Source organism: Silene latifolia, chromosome X (genome assembly GCF_048544455.1).
Source record: "Silene latifolia isolate original U9 population chromosome X, ASM4854445v1, whole genome shotgun sequence".
NCBI classification, from domain to species: Eukaryota; Viridiplantae; Streptophyta; class Magnoliopsida; order Caryophyllales; family Caryophyllaceae; genus Silene; species Silene latifolia.
Genome location: NC_133537.1, coordinates 17,105,830 through 17,132,318, shown reverse-complemented (window position 1 = coordinate 17,132,318; position 26,489 = coordinate 17,105,830). Strand labels below are relative to the sequence as shown.

The 26,489-nt window shown below is 39.3% G+C and overlaps 2 protein-coding genes across 2 annotated transcripts; both read right to left on the bottom strand.

The window, feature by feature from the left end:
* Positions 1 to 11,370: 11,370 nt before the first annotated feature.
* LOC141616948 (uncharacterized) lies at positions 11,371 to 12,252 on the bottom strand. The gene has a single exon (XM_074434117.1). It carries the CDS (start codon positions 12,250 to 12,252, stop codon positions 11,371 to 11,373), a length of 882 nt encoding a protein of 293 aa, XP_074290218.1.
* A 2,735-nt stretch (positions 12,253 to 14,987) lies between these two features.
* LOC141616947 (uncharacterized) lies at positions 14,988 to 15,752 on the bottom strand. The gene has a single exon (XM_074434116.1). It carries the CDS (start codon positions 15,750 to 15,752, stop codon positions 14,988 to 14,990), a length of 765 nt encoding a protein of 254 aa, XP_074290217.1.
* Positions 15,753 to 26,489: the final 10,737 nt, after the last annotated feature.

Here is a 26,489-nt window from a genome sequence, read left to right as displayed (position 1 = left end):
AATACGATATTAAAACTCTACGGCAGATAGAAAAGTACTCGATCGAGTACTTTAAAACTCCTCTATCGAGTAACTTATAGCAAAACCTCTCGATCGAGTAGAAAACCTACTCGATCGAACACTATCAAAAAGAGGCCATTCGATCGAAGACTTAAACTACTCGATCGAACACTATAGTACTCGATCGAGTGGTTTCTAGCGCATAATTCCTGCTTCGCGCACTGAATTTCAAACGGCCGCCATTTCTTCGTTACTTGGGCAAATAGAGCGTTTCCGGTGGCGTTGGAAAGCTAAATCGGACAAGCTTTCATCTTCAATTGGAATCACCTGAAAATCAGTTGTAGAATTTGATATATGTCTTTCCAAAGTAGGCCCTAGTAATTTGAAGCTCTTCCTTTGCTCGCCTAGCTAACTTACTTCTATGCGCATCTCAAAATAATAGTCTTCAAGCTCCGACTCAACTCATCTCCTAAATGCATGCATAGGGACATGTATTAAGCTTGATTCCGCTTCTCTTTGGTTCATTCCTGAAAATAAGACAAGAGAAACCAAAGTAGATAATTCGGGGGACATTTGTAGCTAAACACTACTAAATATGCATAGAGATGCGTGCAAATATGGTACAATAAGTTTATATAAAATGCACGCATCAAACTTCCCCAAACCAAACCTCTGCTTGTCCCCAAGCAAACTATATGCAAAACTAATGGAGCAGAGTAAAGCTCATAGCTACAAATCGTCCACCTAAACCAATTTAATGCAAGCACTAGTACTTATAGCAAAACAGTCTAATGCAAACGAGTTATGAGATGTTTATAATAAAGCTGAACCGTCGACCTTGCAAGACCTTTAGTGATGGACTCTCACGGGTCACTCTTCTCTCATGAAGCAAAGGGTAAGCATATGAGTGTAAGAGAAGGAGAAAAATAGTCGCTCACCTAAACTACGACCGACATAAACATGCATGCAACTAATATGATAGACAATTCTAACTACCGTACACATACATTCCAACCAAACAAAGTTTGTCACAGCCGAGGGCTTACAAAAATATGGTAAAGTGAGGTAATGGGTAAGAAAAGGCAAAACATTTTTGGGAATGTGAGGTAAATAGTCAAGCTAGCAACCCAAGTGAACCATATCCGATTCTTAATCCATCAAAAATTATGCATAGTGCCCTTGAATTAGCACAACAACTCACTCAACCAAACAAATACTCCTCATAAAATATAAATAAGGTATAGGAGTAAAAACCGTCAACAATCAAACTTTTTCATTTTTTTTTCTTTTTCTCTTCTTTTTCTACGGTTTTTTTTTTCTTTTTTTTTTCGAATTCTCTTTTTTTTTTTTTCTTCTTCTTTTCAATCTCATTTTTTATAATTTCATCCTCCTTCTTCTTCATAAATTACCAACTCCCAATACTACAATACAAACCAAACTTGGATCAATAGACAAAATACCGCAAAAATATACACTAAACTAGCTTGACAAGGCAGGCTAAATTTGGATGTAGTTAAGGGTCAAAAGGCAAATTTGGCTAAATGTGGAGTTAAATGGGTAAAAATTAAAGAAAAGGGGAATGTAAGCGCCTCCCTGCATGTGACACCAACCACTAACTCGAATGTATGTAGGCAAAAAGCAACTGAATTTCATATACGTGCAGATTAATGAACATGTTATGCAAGGAGTAACTACTCACAATCCTACATGAAACCGATCACGAATGACACCAGTTTATACGGCTCGGAAACTTAGAAGTTATAAGTAGTTTGCCAAAATTATTAGGTCAAGTCTATTCGTTCAGCTGTATTTTAACATTAACTCGTAGATATGCAATAAGACAAAGCTAAAAGAATATCAATTTGTTGCAAGGCTTAAGCAAAATGACAAATTATAGTGCAATATCATCATAGAAATCTACCGTTCCAACTCAACCTATATGCAAAAATAAACGTGAAATATTTTGAATTTTTCGAAATTTTTAAATTTTTATGAGATTTTTGAAAAAATTAAACAACAATGCATACAGAAATTAAACGTGATAACAGAAATGCAATAAAAACATAAATAGAGACACAGATATGGATCCATAACCTCCCCAAACCAAACCGTGCAATGCCCTCATTGTACCCAAAAATAGGGAAAGGAAATGAAAAATAAAAAGGAGAGAGTGGAGATGCGGAAAACTCACAAGAATACCCGAAGTAGGACCTCCCCAAACCAGCCAGCAACAAGGGAGGTCGCAAACAGCTGCATAACAGCATCACTGGAAGTGAACCAAAACATCAAAACAAGCGAACTCGATCGAGAAAGAATATAGTACTCGATCAAGGAAAAGGAGCTGCAACAGTGGTCGATCGAAGGAGTCAAGCACTCGATCGAGTAAAAAGAGTGCTTGATCGAGAGGTACCTGCAGACAAATGTCGACAAAAAACCAAGCCTAAATCGTTCACAATCTATGGTTTGAAAACCATTTATTACACACACAACAAAAGATGAAATGTAAATCAACTAAAAATTTAAACTCTGGGTTGCCTCCCGGACAGCGCTAGTTTCAGACAGGTCCCAGCTCGACCTTCTCTTTTCTTCAATAGCCATTCTAATTGAGCCCAGTCAAAACAGCTCAAAGCATGTAGCAGCCGATCAAATAACTGCGCATGCGCTACACAAAACTGTAAGTAGCACCATAATATAATAATAACATAAGAAATTTAAATGTACAACCGTTTAAGCCTAACGAATTTCCTATGACAAATATGGTGGAACATTATTAAATTATTTGTCCAACCAGGAGAGGGTGAAGCATCAAAACAGAAAGCAGAAGTCACATGAGGTAGTTTACTATCAGTCATAACAATAATCAAGAAATTATCAATATCTACCTCAGGTCGGTCGCTCCTAACGTCGGAATCATTGGCAAAAGAGTATATTACCTCTACCGCGCTAAGAACAGTCACTGACTCAGCTACCTTCTCATTCCCCTCCTTTATGGGTTCTATCCCATATATAGCGGCCTCTAAAGCATCCAGCTCGGCTTTTCAAATTGGGGATTCACCATAACCATTGTCTTCATTCGTATCGTCATCCGAAATAGGCGAGAATGACAAATCAGCACTGTTCATGGTAAGAGCACTCGATCGAGCAAGAATAGTGCTCGATCGAGGAGTTTCTTCATACAATTTAATAGATCGAACAAGGTAGGGTGTTCGATCGAGGTCCTCTTCCTCAGCAGAACTCGATCGAACAGTGTGGGGTGTTCGATCGAGGTCTTCCTCATACAAACCGTTCGATCGAGTGGTAAGTTCTGCTCGATCGAATTCCTCCTCATAGAATTCACTCGATCGAACAAGGTGGGCCGTTCGATCGAGTGTTTGATGCTGAACCGTAGTGAGGTGCTTTAGAAATGCTTCGTTTTCAACAGCTTCTTTAATTTCCGAGTCGTACAAATCTTCATCATCAATAGGCAGTTCAGGTCCCTCATAGGAAGGACCTCTCTCGGTACAAATAGCAAGTACTTCTTCTGAATGCCTATAGTCTATCTCGGTAGCTATTTGAGATTCAATTAGCTTAACACGAGCTTCCTTAGCTTTATCAGATTCTTGCACTAGAAGTGCAAGTGCCTTCACCAAGGACTTCAATTCAGCAACCTCTTCATTCTCTTCAACATAGTTGATACCGTCGTTTAGTACCAAAAATAAATACCTAAAACAACTAACAGAAGCTAGCGGAAGTAGGGTCGATCTCCACGGGGAGGCGCTCACTATCTACTTGTTAATTCTAGTCTGTCTACGCTCACAATTTGGGGGTTTGAGTATGAATAAACTAAACTAATAAGAACAAGAGTAAAGAGAAAATAAAGACAGAGATGCCAGGATGTCGGGCTATCATGGTATTACACAAATCAGCTAAAGGTAGGTCAGTCGATCTAATGTGAGAAGGGTAAAGGAAAGGTCCTTCCGGTCCTCTATCCGCCCTAAAATACAACTAGCTTAGCTTCCGCCCTCACTAGTGTAGTCTATTGCTCATAACTGGTCTATTCATTCCAATATTCCGATCTAGGTCTGAACTTAACCAAATTAACTAATTCAGTTGCATGTATTCAACTAAACGATTATAATTAAGTTGTTAATGAAACAATTCTCACATTAAATCTCCTAAACCAATTATCGCATCATTGCTATACTACCATGACCACCCTAATCTTAGCATTCAAGAAATTAGCTATGCATAATGAGAACGAGAGCGAAAGATAGAGTAGAAATAAACATAATAAAGAGATAAGCAAGAGAGAAAAAGGATAAAAGAGAAAGAGAGAGTTACAGTGAATTAGATCCAGAAAAGAGAGTAACAGTAGTGTTCAACAGTAAGAAAGGGAAAAAATTACTCTCTAAACCTAATGACGTCTTGCCTATTTATAGGAAACACAATTATTAACCTAATACGATATTAAAACCCTGCGGCAGATAGAAAAGTACTCGATCGAGTACTTTAAAACTCCTCTATCGAGTAACTTATAGAAAAACCTCTCGATCGAGTAGAAAACCTACTCGATTGAACACTATCAAAAAGAGGCCATTCGATCGAAGACTTAAACTACTCGATCGAACACTATAGTACTCGATCGAGTGGTTTCCAGCGCATAATTCCTGCTTCGCGCACTTAATTTAAAATGGCCGCCATTTCTTCGTTACTTGGGAAAACAGAGCTTTTCCGGTGGATTTGGAAAGCTAAGAGGACAAGATTTCATCTCCAATTGGATTCACTTGAAAATATGTTGTACAACTCGAGATATGGCTCTCCAAAATAGGCACTAGTAATTTAAAACTCTTTCTTTGCTCGCCTAGCTAACTTACTTCTATACGCATCTCAAAATAGTAGTCTTCAAGCTCCGACTCAACTTATCTTCTAAATGCATGCATAGGGACATGTATTAAGCTTGATTCCGCCTCTCTTTGGTTCGTTCCTGCAAATAAGACAAGAGAAACCAAAGTAGACAATTCGAGGGACATATGTAGCTAAACACTACTAAATATGCATAGAGATGCGTGCAAATATGGTATAATAAGTATATAAAATGCACGCATCAATGGTCCAAATATGGGATAAATGAGCCAAAACCGGATTTTGGCCGAGACAGGGGCTGCTTGTATAGCAGACGGGCTCGCGCCTAAGGCCCCTCTCAGGCCTTAATCTAGCCGTGTTTGGTCTCTTCTTCCCCTTTATTTTCATTTCTTATTTGTAATCGGTTTTTACCATTTCAAATATTTCAAATCATTTTTATGACAAACTTTAACCATGAAAAATTTTTCACCATTGGTTCCTAATACCATGACGGTTTAATCCGTGTTTCAGTGATAATATTTGGTTAATAACATTTTAAAAGATATTTTAAAACCTTTTATTTAATTTCTTTACATTTTTAAAATAAATGCATTTGTCATAAATGCAAAATCATCCTTGGTTCTACATACCATGTCGGATTTTAACTCGAGTACGATGATAAACATTGACTAATTACAAACAAATGGACTAAAAACAATTAGTTCATAATCATTTTCAAAACTATTCATGTCAAGCTTGCAAAACCAAACCCGACATCGAATATTGTCAACAGAATAACGATTATTCAAGTCTCGTTCTTCATATCAACACAAAAGCGGTCTAAACAACCCTTTCAAATCAAGACGGGTAAAAACACCCTCTTTTCAATCCATTTTACAAACCTTTTTAATGGTCAGAAGACGTCCTTCAATCGTCTATTGATCTGCGCCTAAACAGGCCACTCATTTTCCAATTTTCAAATCAGGACAGGCCCGTTTGCATTGCCTGCCAGCACTTGTCTAGGACGGTCCCGACTTCGGTTAACCTGAATACAGGACGGATCAGATGACGAATCTGTCCATTTTACATTATATTTGCAAAACGCCTTACTAAGACAAATGGATCACGTTATGCACCATAAACCTAACTCGGTAAATGGATGTTTAATTTCCGTCTTACGTGCAAATCAACATTAAATCCAACTCAACATCAAATACTTGATACTTGGATTAAACAACCGATATAGAAATCTCACATGTTAGGTTCAAACTTGTGGATGCGCAGTCATGCATTTACCCGTTTTATCAACTTTTACATTTAACCAACCAAGATCGGTCAGTAGAGGCCGCTACCGCGGGTGAGATTGGGTGTCCAATTAAAGGGCTTCCCAATACGTACCTTCACCTCTTATTCAGAAACTTTGGATAGTGGAGGACCTTATCCAGAGTGTACGAGAGTCATTCTAGAGATAAGATGCTAAAGAGGGACGATTCCTTATCTTTAGTACCTATGTCAAACACCGCTTTTTGCCTTGGTTGACCTAGGTATAAAGTGGATTCAAACGGGTTCCAAGCATCCCACAAATGCTTGGTGGCGACTCCGAACATCTCTTGCATCGTTTCGAGACCCTTGCCGAGACGAAACCGATCGATCTAAAACGATCCGGTCGAAAGCATTTTTACGCCGCCGAGCGTGGATTTCAAAAAGACCGCTGCTATGTCCCACAAATCGGCTGGGCGTTACAGGTGGCAATGTCCACACCGTGGTTTTGCAATGCTTTATAATGGTAATATATTAAATAGGTGCTTAATATAATGGCAGAACAAAGTTTTTTCAGGATGTTGTGGGCAATATACCAAGTGTTTCATGTGAAAGATATCTGCTGCTGACATGCGGAACAGTTTCACAGTGTCCTCTGTAAATGCTGTGATCTCCAACTGGTCAGTGTTGTTAGAAACTTTATAATTGAAGGTTACCCTGCGCGTGAGAAGTATAATTTGATAAGGGCATGTTCAAGATTTACGTTACTTGTGCACGTCGTACCAATAAACAGGGTTAGCTTACCTTGGTTCTGCCACAACTCCCTCCTTAGTACAAGTTTCGCATTTGAAGTGCTTTCCTACTGCATAGTCTGACCGTTTGCCACAATGGGAACAGCCTACATATGCGTTAGTCTTTTGGAATTCGGCCATAGGGACGGTGACGTTTAGATGGAACCTCTCGTCCTGCAATATGTGTTTTGCCTGTTTACATTACAGATTAGTGTTTGGATTTGGAGGTACAGAGTTGCCTTCCATTGGTGCAGGAGGTAGCAGTTAGCTTAAGCATAGATACCATAACGATGGAAAGCTACGGTTAAACAGCCGTATGCTTATTTGCTTGTTCCTAGGCAATTTCTTGTTACCTTTTTTGTCTTGAGAACGCTTAGGGTAACTATGTCACTTGACGCACTGGGATCTCTAGCCCTGGTGAGCCTTGCTTGCAGTCCTGTCAGGAACTGTTTGTTCTGGCTATTCCTGCATACAAGAAAAGGGATTAGAATTCGCATTTTAATCAAAGTTCGCCACACTGCTTAAGTTGGTAAATAGCAGGTCAATTTTCAGGCGACGGAGCACAGTACCATTCTAATAGAGTGGCCACCTTAGGCCCTTCAGGACTTGTTTCGATTAACGTTGACATGCTACCTGTTAGTGAAAAACCTGACTAGCATGGGTATGAGTATTAGTGTTTTTTTAGGTTGCTCAGTTATAACTGGCCAATTTGCCTATTTTACCTCTATGAGTGGAAACCCTCACTGCTGTGAGACCAAGCACTGACAATGTTTGAACCAAGGAAGCCAGCTTATCACAGTCGCTTTCAGCAAGTTCATTCCAAAACAACACGGCAATTTGTTGATCAAGACTATCAGATACACGATGGTGTTAGTTAGTGGTCCTGGATTGCCAGGCAGACAAGTCTATGCACATAGCAAGGTGATATAAGTTTTACCTGTGGTCAGCGAGGACAATATCTCTGACAGTGTTTTTCCGGCCTTGCCTAGAAGAGACCTCGCGGGCAGTTGGCTCGATATACAGTAGTGTTCCAATGACATCTGTAGGGTTTTGTGACCACGTTAATGTATAGGTAACATTTTATAAGCATTCACGCTTGTGAGTGCAGCTATGAGTCTCACCAAATACGTCATACATTGTAGTTGTCTTTGGCACCTGAGATATGCAGTGGTAATCTGGGATGAATGAGCCAGGCGTAGAAGTCAGTGGATGGATAAGTGTTTGGCGGCCAAAACCCATTGTGTAAGCCATTTCAGTAGGATCCCGCCTGTATTGGTCGAGTAGTGGTTTTATAGGAGCATTTGCTATCTCATATACCCCATTATATACGAGAGCATCTACGTGGCCTGCAATCTGATCCCCAAACAATATGTCCCTCATTTTCTTCCCCTGTACATTAGAAAGTGGACATGTAATTATATCGGAATATCCAATGCTAAGTGCCTGTAGAGGATCAGAGATGTTTAGCGGCATCGTCAATAAAACAACCAATATCAGATGCTACACAATGCATTTACAGTCCTTTGCTAACAACAGCCTAGCCCAGCCCATCCTAATTAATCAGACGTGTGTCCGTGATTGAGGGATTCATAGAACATTCGGTGCTCTTCAACACGAAACAATGAGATTGTAAGCTATAATGTTTTTTCCAGGTGTAAATCGGAAATTAATGGTTTAAGGCTGCGGGCAAACTTAAATTGTCGTGACAAAAGCAAATATTTGATATAGCTGGCTTGAGCACAAAGACAACTGTGAAATATTTAGTGATAATAATTAACATGTGCACAGTGGTTTAACATTGTGGACAAAGTCAGAGTATAAATATGATAGATGCCTTGCCTTATCATCTTGTAGCACTACCGTCTAGTAAAGTACATCTGTGGCAGATTTTAAGGGCTTGTTTTTGTGTACCCTTTTCACCTTGACCTTGTAACTATGGCTGCTGGTGTTGAGTTCGTCCAGATAAACCTTGCCGCCCGCCATTATAATTCTGCAACATAGGTAATATGGGAAGTTGTGAGTGTCGGTATGGCCAATTAAACATATAGTTTGGTGGGTTGGTTAGTGTAGGCCTTTGTATAATTGGTAATTTGCATGTGTTTATAATTACTACATTAATTATTTAGTACAGTAATTCAAGACGCAACAGTACAAATACAGTCCCCCCTACGCCCCACAGACTGTCATCACACATCCTCACATTTTTCAGTTCTGGTTGTAGTAATAATGGATAACAGTGTTATGTAACCCCTTTTTTATTTTGTTTTTATGTGCCTAGGCTACTAAGGTTGTCGTTGGCATCAGCATAGATAGCTAACAAGTGCTGCCAAACATTAAAGGGACTCTGAAATGCAAATTACAGGTACGACACCTCTTAACATTATCTGTAATTTACACTGCAAAAAGCATATGATAACCAACATTATAATGGAAAATTGTGAAATCGTCTACCCATGGGTTCATATCTGAATACATTAACCCATAATGCCACTCTACAAAGATTGTATGACAAGGTTTGAAAGGATCTTCCTATTTAGTAACACAACAACTGGACACAGCATTATCTAACGACACATCTGAATGTAAACATCTGAAGACTTATGTTACAGGCTTACCAGAAAGGAACTCTTATCACAGTTTAATGTTTATTAGTCTAATCATTAAGTCATCGATTTATAGAACCATGTACTTTAATAACAACACAAAATTGATCAGATAAACATAAAAAGGAATGCTTATAATTACTCATGCTAAGTATAACCAAATTGAAGAGATTGTATAAAACTGAGCTGAATAAACAGATACTTTAATTAGAGATTACCGCTTTGAAACTCGCACTTATAACACAATGTTGTGGAAGGAAGGCGGTATTAACACAGGTTCTTCAAATATTTCCAGGCTGCTTTGCAAAGTAAGGGGTCTTAGCTTATTTTATGGGAGGAAAATCTGCAAAACTGTTTGCTAAACTGTTTGCATGTACATAGAGAATGATTTGTTAAGTACAAAGGGTATGCGGACAACTGTAGCTTTAGAAAGTAAGTAATGTTGTAACAGAGGGCCCAGTGAGTGAAATAAGGGGTTGTTGTGTGTTAGTCTTATACATGTGGTTATAAGAGGTCTTGTACCTTTTTTTTTTTATTATTATAATTTAGTTATTATATAGAACTATGGTAAGTGTACCACAAATTTTTTTTGTTCTGTTCATATATTTTAAGAATTATTGTACTCTTATAAGAAGCAAAAGCAAGCCCTTTTCCGTTGTATTAACGTTTTTTTACGTTATAACTGTTTTGCTCGTGTATTTGTTTTTGTAGACAGTCCACTTGATTATTTCTACTTCCTTATATGGACATCAACTAATCAATGAATTGACCGTTAAATAATTGAAGATTTTTTCAACTATAAAGTCCATACATATGAGGGCTTAATGGTAATTAAATTGAAAACAAATATTGCGCTGCCCTTTGTTTTTCTATTGGTTTGCTTGTACAAAAAGCAAACGGGGTCTAAACAGGAAAAGACGGAGTACTATTTTATACAGATTAGCTCGATTAAGTTAATTATAGTTTTTTGTGCATGTGTTTCCTTAATGCGGCAAGTCATTATCCATGTGGTTAGAATGCAGTATCGATATGTGGACTACTAACCCCCTTTTTACCCTAAAAAAAATTCATTTAATGGTAATGGACAAGAAGAATCGTATGGATGAGTTCTGCTGAAATGCCCTGCATGCATTTTTGTAGAACCACTATTCCGAACTAAACTTGCATCATTTATTTATTGTTGCGATGCATTATGTCATGTTTCCCCAACTGGGTATAAGTTTACCATTTAATCCCTTGTCTAATCTGTGGTTTTGTTCAAGGTTGTCCCAGATTTAAAGGTATTTTCAAAGTAGAAGCAATCTTTTGTGGACATGACCACGACCTTTTAATAGTACGACGTAAGACTCCATCAAATTCGTATTCGACCTCATAAGCAAAGGGTCAATATTACGGCAATGTTCATAATTTTTCAGGTACAGGGGGGTTGGTCATTCAAAAGTACGTTGAAATGAGCTGGTATTTCAGTTTGTTAGTCTGGCCACTGTCACAACCATTTCCGACCAAAGAACTTTTGCAAGTGCGACGGATAAAACTACAAGAGTAGTGTAAAAAAACAGCGGAAAATACACGGGCCATATAGCATATGGACGCACATTTGAATGTTGATGGGGCTATGGCACACCGCAGGGGTATCTAGTATAAAGTTGAAGTATTGCTACACATACCATTGTCCACCCGCATAAATATCTACACATATTGCCGCTTTCCAAAAAAAAAGAGTGCCTGTCATTGGCCTACCTTGATCTGCAGTTTTTAAAAATATTAAAAAAATTAGAAAAACAAAAAAACACGCATCAGTTGTGATTGTAATTTAAAGGTAGAGTGCGTGGGGGTAAACTGAATGTACGTGTATAAAGTTTTAATTGCAAGCAGACCTTGTTATGGCAGGTTGGTTAGGCGATTCCTGCAAAAGAAAGCGCATCGTAAGAGACGACATTCTTTACAAAAGCCGGCGGAACTCCCTCAGGCCCTGGTGTTGCGATCACAGTCACTTGGCTTGATTTGCGAGCTCTAGATAATGCAACATATAGCTGCCCATGACAGAAGCATGGTCGTGGAAGGTATACAGCGACCTGACTTAATGTCTGGACTTGGCATTTGTTGATGGTCATTGCAAAACTTAGCTTTAAAGGAAACTGATTCCTCTGAAACTGAAAAGGGTATTTTGCTGTAGTTGATGGCCTGAGCTTGATTCTTGGCATGAAAATGTGTTCTCCTTTGTGATGGCCAACCATAATAATGCATTCTATTGAGTTTGGTAAAAACCTCTTGCAAATCATTCGGGTGCCATTACAGAGGCCAAATGATGGTTGGAGATTCCAGAGAAGAATGACAGGGCGGTTTTCCTTTAAAATGAGCTCATGAGGACTCACTCCACCAAGGTTAAGTTTGTTGATGAACTCTGCAGGGTAGACCGCACAGTTGTCATCTTGCATTGAATCGTGGCTTTTGTAGGTGATCGCCTGGCTGGGGAACTTTTCGATTAGGACATTGTTAATTGCGTCCACGTCGTCGTTTAGCGGGGTTAGTATTGCTCTGGTTGTAAAGATTTCAGAATCAAATGTATCAAAATCTAATTCTGGAAACATGAGTGTTGCGAGTTCGCATATAGGGTCTAGGCTGGCGTACTCCGGGTCCCTGACCATCCCATCTGGGAGGCTGATATACTCGGATTCTTTGGATTGTAATGTTTCGTTACCCAGCGCAAGCAGAAATTTTGCAAATTCAGGGTCAGCTTGCGCAAGTATATTCTCAGTCAGTTTAAATTTGATCATCTTCGGGCAAATAGGTGAGCTTACCAGGCTAGCCTCAACTATTTCTCGTTGTGACCTCTGGGGAAATATTGGGAGTGTTTGCCGGAAGTCGCCCCCAAACACGATAACCTTACTGTAACACCCTCATACACCAAGTGCCTTACCAAGACCACCTAATGCATGAGAATGCTACCATCTCGGTTGCCCGAGGAAAGGTATATCAAATAGACCATAAAGAAACGTACTTAATTAAGTAAATGAGTTTAAGTGATTACAATTCCAAAGCCAAAACTGTAAAGTAAATACAACTGTTCCAAAACCAAACACTGAAACGAAAACTAAGTTCATGACACAGCGGAAGACTCTAATGATAAGTGATGACTTCATCCCAGCTATCCTATGCGCAAGCCATCTCATACCTGCTCAATAACTGCTCACCATCCTCGAATGGATCACCACATTTTTCAAAACATTTAAACGGGGTCAGTTACTGATTACACAAAACACAATACAACATATAAAATACACAAGTTACCCAAACTCCGTCACAACTCCACACAACTGACTACACACTGAAGTGTGTAGTCCTGCCAGAATACCCATCGCAACAGATATTCCACGCCGCCAGTGGGGGGCCGCAGCCGTACCCACCAAATCCCCGCTCATCTATTCCGAGCGATAACCCATGTTCCTTAATGTGCACATCCCCTTCTTGTGGCGGGTTCCACAGAGGGCGAATCAAGGGCATGAAGCCACTCCCGCAAGTGACCCCACTTGGCCGTGGACACGCCTCGCGAACCACAGACAATTACACAACCAATTATACAACAACAACGCCAACACAAAACCAACGTGTTATAGATCAACAATAAACACAACCATCACCAACAATTATGTAATCAATAACCGAGTAGTGAAACCCTACCTGGAATAAACAATTCACCACGATCGTCACAAAGCAGCTATTCAATATTGCTCCTCTACGAAACCACCTCATATAATCACATAACCATATAATCACTATCTAATACACATCATACTCCCAAATTCCCCCAACATACCCAATTAGGGTTTTAAACAAAATCAACAAAAAGGTATAAAAACTATACAAGGATCTTACCCTCGAGACGACGAACTCAACTGCGTAAAGAACACGATGATCCGACAACCCTAGCCTTTGGGATTTGATAGCAACGCGAAGAAAGGAAGTAACGTAACTTATTTTCTCTTGAGAGGTTTTAAAAAATATAAAAGTGACAAAAAGAACTGACGGAATACTTTAAATATCAATCTCGCGTTGCTAACAAAACCCGGCTAAAACAACCCGCATAACCGACTTATCGATCGAGTAAGTCACTAACTCGATCGAGTGCCCCTTACTCGATCGAGTGCCACACGTACTCGATCGAGTACCCATCAGGTAGACCACTGTTTTGTAACCAAACTCACTTACTCGGCAGTATAAGCCCCACTTGATAGAGTACCCATAAGCATAGAAAACCGTAGTATTACACTTACCTCCAAAAGGCTTGTCTGAATCACATACGTCCTTGAGAAGTAGGTCAAGTGACTCTACATTCTGTCCTTTCGCCATTGAGGCCTCATCCCATATTATCAGGCGTGTTGCAATTATCAACGCTGCAGGATACTTTGTTTAGGAATGTCGCATGCGAGGGAAACATCACAATAAATGTAAATTTTGAACCTGGAATGGGTTGTCCTACCAGAAGGTATGTTGGATGCAGCAATACCGGACGTTGCTGTTAGCAAGACAACTTCCCCCATTAATCGCACTTCAGCATAAAGTGCGTTGTACATAAAGGTTTTACCAGTCCCACCAGTCCTGTCTATAAAGAATGTCCTTGGCCTCGATGTACGTACGTGTTCTATAATTGTGGTGAATGCCTCAAGCTGGGCTGCATTTAGTTGTGCCTTGCACAACCTGCACTCTTCTGGTATTGGTGCGTCAAGTGCATCACTAATATCCATGGAACGCCTTATTTCTTCATTGATACATGTGTCCAGGTGCTCTAGACCAAAGGTTGCGAGGGACTTGCCCATCGCTTCCAAATATCGTTCGATTGATCGAGCTGTCATTTGTTTAACTTTCTGTGCCTCGTCAGGATATGTGTACCTGTGGTCGTCTGACAATGATTTATAATGAGTTTCCCATAACATAGATGGGTCTTTTAGTTGTGCGAATATGAGCAATGTAGCAAACAGGCGTCGCAGAGCTGCCGACATTTGAACTACACACGCCCCTGCCATACACATGTCCGTTGCATCTTCATCTTCGAGGAGCACGTGTCGCAATGTAGCTTCCTGGAACATTGTACATTTATACCCGTTCACTGTCTTCAATGATTCGAATGATGTAGGTCCTCGGATATGTAATAGCAGTAGGCGCAAGAAAAATCTTTCGCCTTCTGCTGGTGCTACAAGACAAGCCTACCAATGAAAATAACCTTGGTCTTCCTTTTTATCCAGGTCCGTGAACCAGTGTCCCAGCGGTAGTGCTCTGTAAACTCCACATATAAAAGTTTGGGGCAGCCCTCGGTTCCACTCACCCTGAAAAACTCAGTTAGCGGCGTACGACCCTTCTTCTCATCTGCAAGAACATTTGCAAGGTTATCGATTGGCATCAAGCGTATTGTCTGCATGTTTGGCAGGTGCACTTGCAGGGACATCACTGGTGGGTGAGTTTCAAAAAGATCAAAACCAAATATCCTCCATGCCGCTTCACAAGGAGATACCCATCATCCTGACTGGAATTGTGCTATTTCATCAACTCCTTTAGGATCATCGTTATCCTTAACACTGAAAGATATCTTGTCGTGGCCTTTGTATATGTACTTGTATAGATATTTAACTACGTGCATTGTTGAGCATACCTCGACATTAAGGTGACAGTCAAAGAGCGCTAACAGGTAGAGGTTATAAGGTATGACCCATCTGTTGTCCAATAAGTGCTTCCGGATAAGCACTGATTCACCTGCATCTTGCCTTCTGTACTCGGGGTAGCCAGCAATATTAGTTGCAGTGGTCGGTGTGAAAGACTTAGGGTACTCGTATTTGCAACGGACAGGCGTCTTAGCATGTTTCATGCAGGAACATTCAGGATTCAGTTTGCCGCAAGGATCGTGCATCATGTGTTTGAGAATGGTGGCACGGAGGGCAGGGTTAGCCATTGTTGGAATTTCAGCACACACGAACTTATCGTAATTAGCCGGGCATTTTAGCTTATACCCGTCTTTGAGAATAATGAGGAAATGGACATGAGGAAGGCCTCTTTTTTGGAATTCAACCACGTAGACATAAGCAGACACCTCTCCGAATACATGTTTGTCCACAATCTGTTTTTTTAGAGCCAAGAGCTTAGCCCGAAACACCCTGGCCACAAAATCTGGCCTATTTTGTGCCTCTTCTCCTAGTGCTAGTTGGTCCTTTATTTCAGGCCAGTTGGCATTGCTTGTCATAGTGACGAACAAATCAGGCTTGCCAAACCTATGTACACGGGCCATCGAATTGAGATACCGTCTCTTCATGTTCCGAGGCCCCCCAAGAACGTTGGTGGTAAAATTACTCTTGTGCTGACATTTGCTGCACGACATTCACCAGTTCCTACAGTATCAATGATCCCCTGGAATAGTTCAGCCCTAATGGTTTCCTGATTATTTCTGAAATAATCAAGCCTGGTGTTTTCAATTTTAAGATACATGTCTACCACATACTGCTGTAAACAGCAGTCAGTTCTAAGGAGCATATTTCTGGGTCGGTTTTATAACTTGTAGCTGTAATACTTGCGGCATGATATCACTTTTTCCTTTGGTCCATAGCTTTCGTTTGCACCTGTTGTAACGTGTGGTATCATAAAGTTAGTAGACTTTGCATAGTGTATACTGAAAACCATTAACTGAAAAATGAACTTTGTAAACCACTGCAGTGCGAATAAATATACAGATCAGTTCATCTTATAGAAGGCCTTCGATCGTTTGGGTTGGTTCTAAGGCCGCATTGTTTCGTGGGTCAGGTCCTCTAGTACCCGCTTGCAAGCCGACCTTCCTTAGCCCTTACACCCACCCGCATTCCCCAGCCGGAAAAAGCAATGGATATTGCAAAGGATCATAACAGCCATAGTAATGCATTATCCAGTGGGACTGGTTATTCATTGCAGTGACAGTTATGTGCGGGGTATTACATTCGCTAGATGTTGAACTTTCAGTCCATATAACAGCAACCTCGTTAGACGTGAGTGCATTATACACCCGTTGGTCCAATACTGTATCCCGGTTAAGCAATATTTGGGTATTTTCACTAACAGGTAGTTCTCTGAGGGATCGGAAAAATTGCGCATACGGGTTTGCCTGGGTAATTTGCATAAGGGTGTTTACTACATCCGCTCTTACCTCTGGAAATCAGTCTGTTCGATTAAGCGCCTCATGTTGCCCATCATAATAATATAGTTGCAGATATTTCGATCTACCGTCATTGGGTAGCAAGGTGGGTATATGATGATATATTTGACCATGTAGCTTAAAGACGTATATACCTTTCTGTGTGCTCACGTCAATATTTCCACCAATTGAGCTGAATGCAAAGAGATTATTATACATTCTTGCAAATTTTTTGAAGTGCACGGCATCTTCATCAGTGGAGGTGTACAGCCTGACTAACGCGGGAGGGAACTCATTAGCAGGTAACTGTATTGCACCATCAGCACAGCAGAAAAAAGGTGTTTCATATGCGAGTTTTTTGGCATGGCATTTAGGACAAACCCCACCTTGTGGCAACTTGAGGGGTTCCGTAGGTACTTGGTGATCAATGTGTGCTGCAGGTAACCCTATTAATGATGTGCATAATGGCATGTCAGTTTTAGGCTTGTTGCGAATAGACTACTAGTAACATTGTTTTCACTACATTAGCAAAACTTACACTGTTGTTGTTGTCGGGCTACCCGAGCTTTCCTCCTCCTCTTTGCTCGTGGTTGTGGTGGTGTTTCAGGAACATTACTGCACAAGTCATATTTTGTGTTTAAATCTATTTACAACCTATACAACAAAAGTAATAAATGCAGTAGCAGCTGAGCAGACCCGATGACACCATGGTTACCTTGTACAAATGTTGCCCTTGACCGTTTTGCACGCATGACTGGTACAGGTGCTTGAGCATATTGGATGTGGCCTGTTTCCTGTAGGGGGTTTTCAGAGATGTCAGGCTCCTGCATAATACATAAAGTTGGTTCACAATTGACTAAGGCTGGTATAATGATGTACAGATGCTTCTAGCTTAGAACACCTTTTATTGGTAGGATCACATAGTTAATGCGTATAGAGCAAAGGGTATTCTATTTGCTTGTGCCAGTTAACTTGCCACGTTGGTTATAGTAGGGCACATATCTTAAGTTGTGAAAATAGCCTAGTAAAGTGAATGACCAATTGCATATAATTAGTATTAGGGCATTATGTAACACCGGCTCCGATCACGTTAGTAGGACATGTTTTCAGTTAGGGTTAGGCCTGGATAGGGATAGTTCAGGGTAATAAGTTACACAGTTTACTAGTTAGTCGCAGGAATGGGTATTTGTTATGATCAGCGCACTATAATGCCTAAAATAAAGGGTCATGTGTTTGTGTTTTTTATTAGCCTGGAAAACCGCCTAGGCAAAGAAGTGTAAGCAAATGCATAGCATTTATCATGTGGTGAGTTAGCTAATGAATATGGTTTAGTTAGCATGCGATAACTCCTAAGTACACAAGGTATGTAGTCCAAAAGCAGTAAATCCTAAGCCGGTAAATCCTAAGCCACCTGCAAGAACTAACTTATCACCAAATGCGGTAAGATTAACTGCCTAGCCTTTGTCATATGGAGTCCCTTTAACTCTTTTTCCCTTTCAATCCCACCCCCCCCCCCTTTTTTTGCCCTGTTTTTTTTTTAATGCAGGCACTTCCTTGTCCTTTTTTTCTTCTATTTTGCCCTTTTTTGTAATTTCTTGAAAAATCATACAAAACCTCTCAATTGCCTGACACCCTTTTTTTTGGGTGGTCAAGCCATGATCTAAGATCAGAATGCAATGAATTAATGGAGCAGCTCAAAAAATAATCCAACTCGAACAACAAACATTTTTTGCTTAGGTTAATTATTGAAAAGCATCTCCTTACATCTGAGTTGTAGGGCGGGTATGCAGTAATGCAAAATTCATCATAATCTAACCTAAAAATACATGCAGCAGACATACATGGACATTACCATAGGGGTTTACAAATTACAAGCCCGTACTGAGCAACTACAACGATGGCAAAACACAGTAGTAGTGATCTACACCACTCATCACACTATTAGTGTGGTGGCAAAATAGGATAGTCATCAGGCTCTAACTACATACCCAGCCCATTACCCCTGCTATGCTGCTTAATCATGCTTTTTTGAAGCGGTCAAACATCACCTCCACATATTTAGATACTTTAAAGTACCGGGGAGGCTTTGCCCTTGCAAGTCTCACATGTGCCTTGTGCTCGCATGTTGCACAGAATTTCAGCTTCTTGGGGGGCGAAAGTGGACCATTAAGGCGAGGAATCTGAAAAGCTATAGCTCGTGGCGTAGTAGCCCCCTCCTCAAGTAGCAAGCATGATGGTTCAAATTCTTCTTTTATGTCTAGAATACGCTCTTTTGAAGCAAGTAAGGTTTCTCGCTCAAGGGCACAATCAAGAGCAACACAATTAGTATCAGGAGTATTATAGTTTGCATCTATGATGTCATTGTTTAGTATTGGTGAAATATATATTCGATGACCTTTTTAGCTAGGCCATTATTTGAGGCTTCTGGGAACTTGAAACAGTCGCTGACCATGTCTGTTTTTCCAGCAATGACCCCAGGGAGGGACACGGTAATCCATGAAGTAAACCGTTCCTTGCCATGCCTAAGGGTATCAAGGGTAGTGCAGTGAATAGGAAACTTTTGTTGCAAATGTGTCAGTAGGGAAACATAATCAAGTGTCACAATTTTTAGGGGATTCGGACAGGCAAGTGCAGGTTCCTCATTCAGCGGGGTGTTGGTACGACCCTTTACAAGCTCTCTAAGCATCGATGTAGCACCTCCATCTTTGTGTAAGTAAAGTCCTTGACCGTAACTCGATATTTGGTCATGATATCACGCACGGCCTGCATAGCTTTATTCTCACACGACTCTTCAGGAGTAATGGCTGGACCACCCACATATATCAAGGCCACTGTTTCACCCTCCGTAGAGACCGAGAGGTAGACACTATTACTCGCCTCATCTACGTATCGATATTTGGGACTCGAGAAGCGAAGGCATTCAGCTATTTGCTCAATCAAGGGTTGGAAAGGAATAACTACTTGTGTAGGTGCAGGATCTATGACCTGTAATTGCATTTATTTCCCTTGTATTAAAAGACGGTTTCTAAAGAGGAAAACACAATGCCTTGTAAACAAGAGAACATATAGGGTTTACTCGCAAATATTTTGAAATAATTACGAAACAGTCGAAACCGTGTAAAACAGATAGTCTGCGGCCTTATAGGTATGTTAATAAACAGGCAAATAAATCTGTTAGTTCTAGGTTTGACTTTACTCTTATGTTGTTCAGTAAGTATGAAGGCCTGCTTTTGAGCAAGTAATGTTTAAGCACCATCAAATCGTTGCTCACTGCATACTTTAGTGCATACCACACATACCCAAGTTAAATCTCTTCTTATTATCGTGAACTCATACTGTTAATGTACACAAAAGATGCAACTGTGCCTTATCCTAAATCACTGTCGCAAAATCTCACACGCTAGTATTGTTAGGTTACACTTTAGTGTTAAGACGAGTCTTAGCATGCTACAGAATTGAATAGTTACTTAGGGCTAATTTGTAGGACTATTTTTTGGGTTGCTCCACTTGATATTTCACTAAAAAACTAAGTGCACAGAGAATCAATCCAACAACACAGAATACAACAATTGACCTATATATAAATTCAAATGTATATCACATCAAAATATTTTAGATATTTACCAAACATAACAATTTGTATGCTTTACTCCTATCAAGACGGTAATAATGACGACCCTTTGTATACTATACAACATGTAAGATAACTTAACAAGATAACTTAACACACGACACACAGAGAACAACCTTTGTATTGCAGGAAACAGTTTCCTTTTCCTGGTAATGCTACGTGTAAATATATGATAACGTGTGTCACTCAATACACAGGTTATCATAATATGCATACGAATACATGTAATGTAAGTTTTAAAGTGAAATCATATAGGCATAATATACCTTTGGTAAGGCATGAGAAGGACATGGTGAATGCTAAACCACATTACCCACGCTTCCCTGCATATATATTTTCAGTTTTTAACTTATTGTTTTAGAGAGTGAGTATGGCAACAATTATCAAATACACACACACTCATATATATAATACTAAATGATAAGTACAATCTATTAGTTGTCTAATGTTAATAATATAGTATGTCATCTAAGCAAGTGCAAGTACACTCCTTGTTTTTAAAATTTCTATACATATGCTTAAATGGACAATATCTGTTTTTTATCTTAAGGCAAACTAAATCACCATCAATTTGCGCGGTTTTAATTTCTATTCGCGATTGTATAAACTCGTTGTAGCTATATAAGCGTTGTGTATTTTACTTGTTGTACTTGTAGGCCTGATATACCCGATGTATTTAAAACGATACACATTATTTGTTTAATGTTAATAATAGGACACACCATGAAAATGGGTGTCAGCACAACATTTGGTTTATTTTGGTTTAAAAATCAGAGACATACTTAATCTAGACAAATATAATCCTTCGTAATATTAAAATTCATCCAATGGCTAACCAAATCATAGCAACGACAAAAGTATAAAATGGCTAGACGATATCATAAGGATTTGCCCGATTTATGCAATTAGTGTATATGTTACCTATTTAACTTGTAAGACGGATATATCCGTTATAAGAAAAACATATTATTAAATCTAACGTCATAACACTCACAAACTTCCTTTAGCAAATCCTTGGTCAAGTTAAGATGGGGATTGGCTGTTAGCTTGAGGAGAAATATGGGCTATAATGTCTTATCAGCTATAACACTCACAAACTCTTGTTTGTGAAAACATAATACTCCTTTGCAGTCCACTCATTTTTGAAGGATTAAGGGGATTGTGTTGCCAAGGCATAATGATGGGTGGGAAGTGTTCTGTAATGTCCAGAGTTGTATTTTTACGGATTATCTTGCTTCCTTTTCTGGTTGTAATTGTAACTAGCCTTGGTCTGGCAACGTATGCGGGTAAATGAGAAGTACCCGATTTCCGGTGGGTTGTTGCGTAATGGCACACTCTTATGAGGCCGTTGCTGATTCCTGAAAACGATGGTTGCAGCATTTTTGGCCGTAGCCAGACTGTTTTTTTGGAGGGTTGTAAATGATATAGTAATAGTGGGAGCCAAACAATGAGGTCATACAAGGCTTTACAAACCAGTCGGTTTTGAACTTACTCATAGCGTATTACGAGACATTGAAACAGGTGAATTCTTGTAAGGTGAGGCTAATGCCGGTGCTCGGTGATGTATTAAATAGCCACCACTAAAAGCCTTGACAGTTTAGGCCTTATGTATGTGCGAAGTAGGGATGTATCGTAACCATAATTTAAACACAACAGTTATTAAAATAGATTGTTGTATCAAAAGCAGAGACTTCAAATTCTGGTTGCATTATGCATAGATGGATCTGATTTGCGTAACCATAGTATATAGACTTTAAAGGGTTCCTATTTTTGTGCAAATGGCAACTAAGTAACCTAGGTAGTCAATGCAAGGTAAAACAAAGCAACCTATTAAAGAGGTCTGCAAGCGCATGGGTAATAGTTAATAAATAAATCAACTATCAGTAGAAATCACGTATTTCAAAATGTATACGAGGTTGGTGGAAGTGAAAATTTGCGAGCATGCGTAGAACTGATAACACTTTATTTAACTCGTTTTTAACCCGTATTTTATCTCTTATTTGGCCTAATTAATAACCCGCCTTAGGATTATTTGCTCGTTTTGAAATAAAATAAAATATTAGTTGTATTATATTAAGTATGGTCTTTTATACGAATTCTCGGAATTTTGGTACTGCTTTCGTCTTTTTGTATTTGTAGATATTAAGTGGAGCGAGATCAAGAGAGAACGAGTACATAAACCGGGCTAAGACCGAGTACAAAAGAGTCATTGTTTTTGGCAGGGAAGTGTGGCCCTTATAAAACTAACACACGGTTTGGGCTTGAGGAGTTGAGGCCAATTGATCAATTCAAGACCAATATTTCCTCTTGGGCCCATGTGCACTTGACTTGGAATTATGGAACAATTGATTGGGCAAGCACAAAAAAAGCAGCTCATTTTTTGTAGGTTTTGGGGACACATGCAGAAGACGGAAATGGGGGGAGCTTCATCATTTGGTCCTTGTGCTGAGCAGAGAGGAGGAAAAACGAGTTGGAGTAGCAGTAAGTTAGAATTTTAGGTTTGGTCCTCCAAAAAAAATCAGAAACACGCATTTTCTTCATTGTTTTTAGACTAGATTTCATCCTTCCATTCAATTTACAATCATTGTATGAAGATTCATCATCTAATTCCTATTTAATACAAGTTGGGTATAATTTTCTTCTCTCCCTTTCTCTTATTGTTATTTAATTATTGTTATGTTTTACTTAGTTTAGTCTCTTTAATTAGTTAAAGTTTTAGTCTTTATTACTCTTAACATGTTTAGTGTTAATTTATTCATCTATCCTCATTAGATTAGTTAAAGTTTCAATCTTTAACACTTTATGTTGTTTAATACCATATTTAGAGTAATTATAAATGTATTTAGTGTTAGATTAGTAATGATTAGTGAGTAGTTACCTCACTAGGGTTCGATTAATCCCTAACATGTTAAGTATACTTAATTGGATTCCGTAATTAACTAGTTGTTGGGTAATTAGTTGGGGTTTATTAAAGGATTTGACTTGTTATGTTTTATTTGAGATTGTTGTTGAGTTTTGACCCCTGACCGTCGACGGGAGTTGGCTAGGTTGGGAGTCGGCTCACCTCATTAAGACTAGTCACCAACTTGAGTTGAACCCGGGAGGGAAAACTTGAGAAGGGTGCCTTTAATTTTCAGTTTGAAATCGACCCTTGGGAGAGGGAGTGGGATGACCGGGAAGATAACGTGAGCTTATTGATCATAGCCTTAGGATAAGGGAGTCCGACTTACGAGCCCGGGAGGGAGGTGAGTCGTGGTGGCTAGTGTCCTATTATGAGCCCGGGAGGGGGTTAGTAGGCGAATTAGAGGCGTTTTCCCCCTTAAACTTCACCTTTACGACTAATTAACCGGGAATTATTATAGTAAATGAGCATGTCGGTGGACAAAATCAGATTTTATGCCTTTATTTTATTGTTTAGACCATTATTATTTATATTATTTGCTTTCTTACCCTAGTAGTCTTATTTAATTATTAGCTTAGTTTCTTAGTTTAAAATCAATCATATTTCATGATTCGCGTATCTAACTTATATTCTAAGACAAAACTAGTACTCAAACTTGATCTCCTTGTGGTTCGAGCTCGACTACCCTACTACATTAGTTTAGTTGAGAATTTGTTTGATTGGGGAAGTGCAACAAACCTCGCTATCAAAATGGCCCCCACGCCATCCGATCGCCCTTGACGAAAGCATTTGAAAATTGAGGACGAAAGTAGTCTAGGTTAACACCATTTGGAGGTGATTTGGTTCCATTCTCTTAGACTTAGTAGTTTGTTGAACTAGTATTTGTGACGGAGTATATGCCCTTATATTTGTCCCCTCTTAGTTGACTCCACCATTTAGATGAGGAAAATGGCTAAACTTTTGATTGATGCATCCTACTTCTTCCTTTTGTGCTTAACTTGTTAGGGTATGTATCATTTTTGTGCAAGACCCAACTTGCCTTACAAGTCGTATTTTACCTCATAAACATAACTGTTTTGTCCATATTTTGCCCAGGGCTGAAAATATGACCAGGGTAGAATAGTATAGGGGTTAACTAGTATTATCCTATTTCGATTCATCGTAATAGTACCTAGGCAGGATTGACTATAATAAAAGTAGTGCAACTAAGATAAATAATATGACAAAGGAATTTGTACGTGAAAAACCCTTGAATGGGAAAAAACCACGGGCACCAAGCCAGGAGAGGATTTCACTATGATTTAAGAGGATTATAATGGCGCGAGCACAAAGTATAATATTTTCTCTAAATATTATAATAGGCTTGCTTGCAATGGGATAAGTTGTGTTGTGTATGTTAGAGTATGCCTTGTCTTGCCAAATGATCTTCAAATGCTCCTTATATAGTCAAGCTAAATGGCTGCCAAATCTTTGTACTTAATGCTGAATATTCCTCCTTAATTGCTGTCTTGATTGCTGTCTTTATTGCGCATTAATGCCTATTAATGCTCCTTCTTTATGACCAAATCTTCCTCTTTAATGACCATATCTATGTTGTAGAAATCTTATATATAATTATCCATGACTTGGTCAAATGTTGACCTTACACTTGACCGTTGTCCTCTCCGGCCTGGTACCTGTCTTCTTGTACCCTGATGGCTTGACGTCCTGACACCCTGATTGTCAGGCCAGGGTTGAACTTGATCCTGAAGATGATGCGGGAGTCCAGGCTCATCGACTGGTGCCAAACTTGGACTACCTTGATGGACCTGTCCTGATTGTCAGGTCAGGGTAGAATTCTATCCTATCAGTAGTGCGAAATTCCTGGCCCAACAATAACTGTGAGTTGAAGGGCGTTGAGTGCGCTAATACTCATTCGGATATTATAGTAGAATAATTAAGTGGTGCTTATATTGTGCATTCACTTTGGGTTTGGAGTCATCACTTGTGTTGCATTTTTATCATGTTTGAGCTTACTCGAGGACGAGTAAAAGATAAGTGTGGGGAGATTTGATAACACTTTATTTTACTGATTTTTAACCCGCATCTTACCTCTTATTTGATTAAATTAATAACCCGAGTTTACTTTATCGACCCATTTTAGTCTTATATAGCTCATTAGTTGACTAGTTTAAAATAATGTTATTTCATATTATTTGTTAGTATTTTTGGTACTGCTCTCGTCTTTTCAATTTGTAGGTACCAAATCCGAGTAAGAAAGCGGTCAAAACGGATGAAATAAGGATAAAAAGAAAATGAGACACCACTCTCCTGTTTACATTTCGTTGGTAAAGCTAGAGCATGATATGGGCTCCGTCATTGGGCCATTGCTCTTTGTCTAATTTGGTGAGACTACATTTGCTAGGAGTGCTGGCACTTTTGAAAATAACAAAAAGGTGGATGGTGGACTTTTGGAGAAAGGGGAGTCACGTGTTACCAATAGAAAGGGCGAGCATCACATTTATTAGAATATTAGGCCCATTAAGGCCGACTACCATTAGGGTTTACTAAACTAGGGTTATCTTATTTAAGATGTAAGGTTATAAATACACCACGATATATCGTGTAAGACACAACTATCAATAATACGATTCCCTTATGCAACCATCTCTCATCTATAATTTTATCATGGTATTAGAGCCTCTCGCTCTTGAGGCCTAAAATATAAAAATCCGCTGCCCTGCCGGTAGGCATTTTACATAAGCGATGCCTGCCGGCGGGATTTACATGTGATGATCAATGTTAATTAGTTGTTTTAGTTTATTATATTTTTCAAACTAAAAAAAAATGTAGTCCATGATGATGCTGCCGTGAGAGATAATAAGAACCCCTCTAATTCTCGATAGATTTTTGACGGGAGGTATGCAAGCCGTAAACCCTCTCGTTTATTTGAAGAAAGAAATTATTCAAATTTCTTCCTCTTTGAAACTTGATTTATCGGCTTTACTTCATTCAAGGTGGTACAAAAATTGACTGGCAAGTTACGCAATTTAAAAAATGTATTTGGCGTCCGAAAAACTTAGCGTTCTCCAAATATTAAAATTGACGGATAATTTTCAGTTTTACTAAGATTTGTTTAGGTCCGATTAGTGTTCCTAACGAATTATGTGATATTCGACAAGTCCGAAAAAATTAACGTTCTTGTTCGAACATTTTCTAGCGAGTCTTATACTTGTTTCTCGTACCTACCTTGTGATGCGAAGATGAAGAAGTTTGATGAAGACGAAGAAAAATGAAGAATTATGATTTTTTGTTCTTAAATGAAGACCACGATGAGGAGATGGGAGTTTTT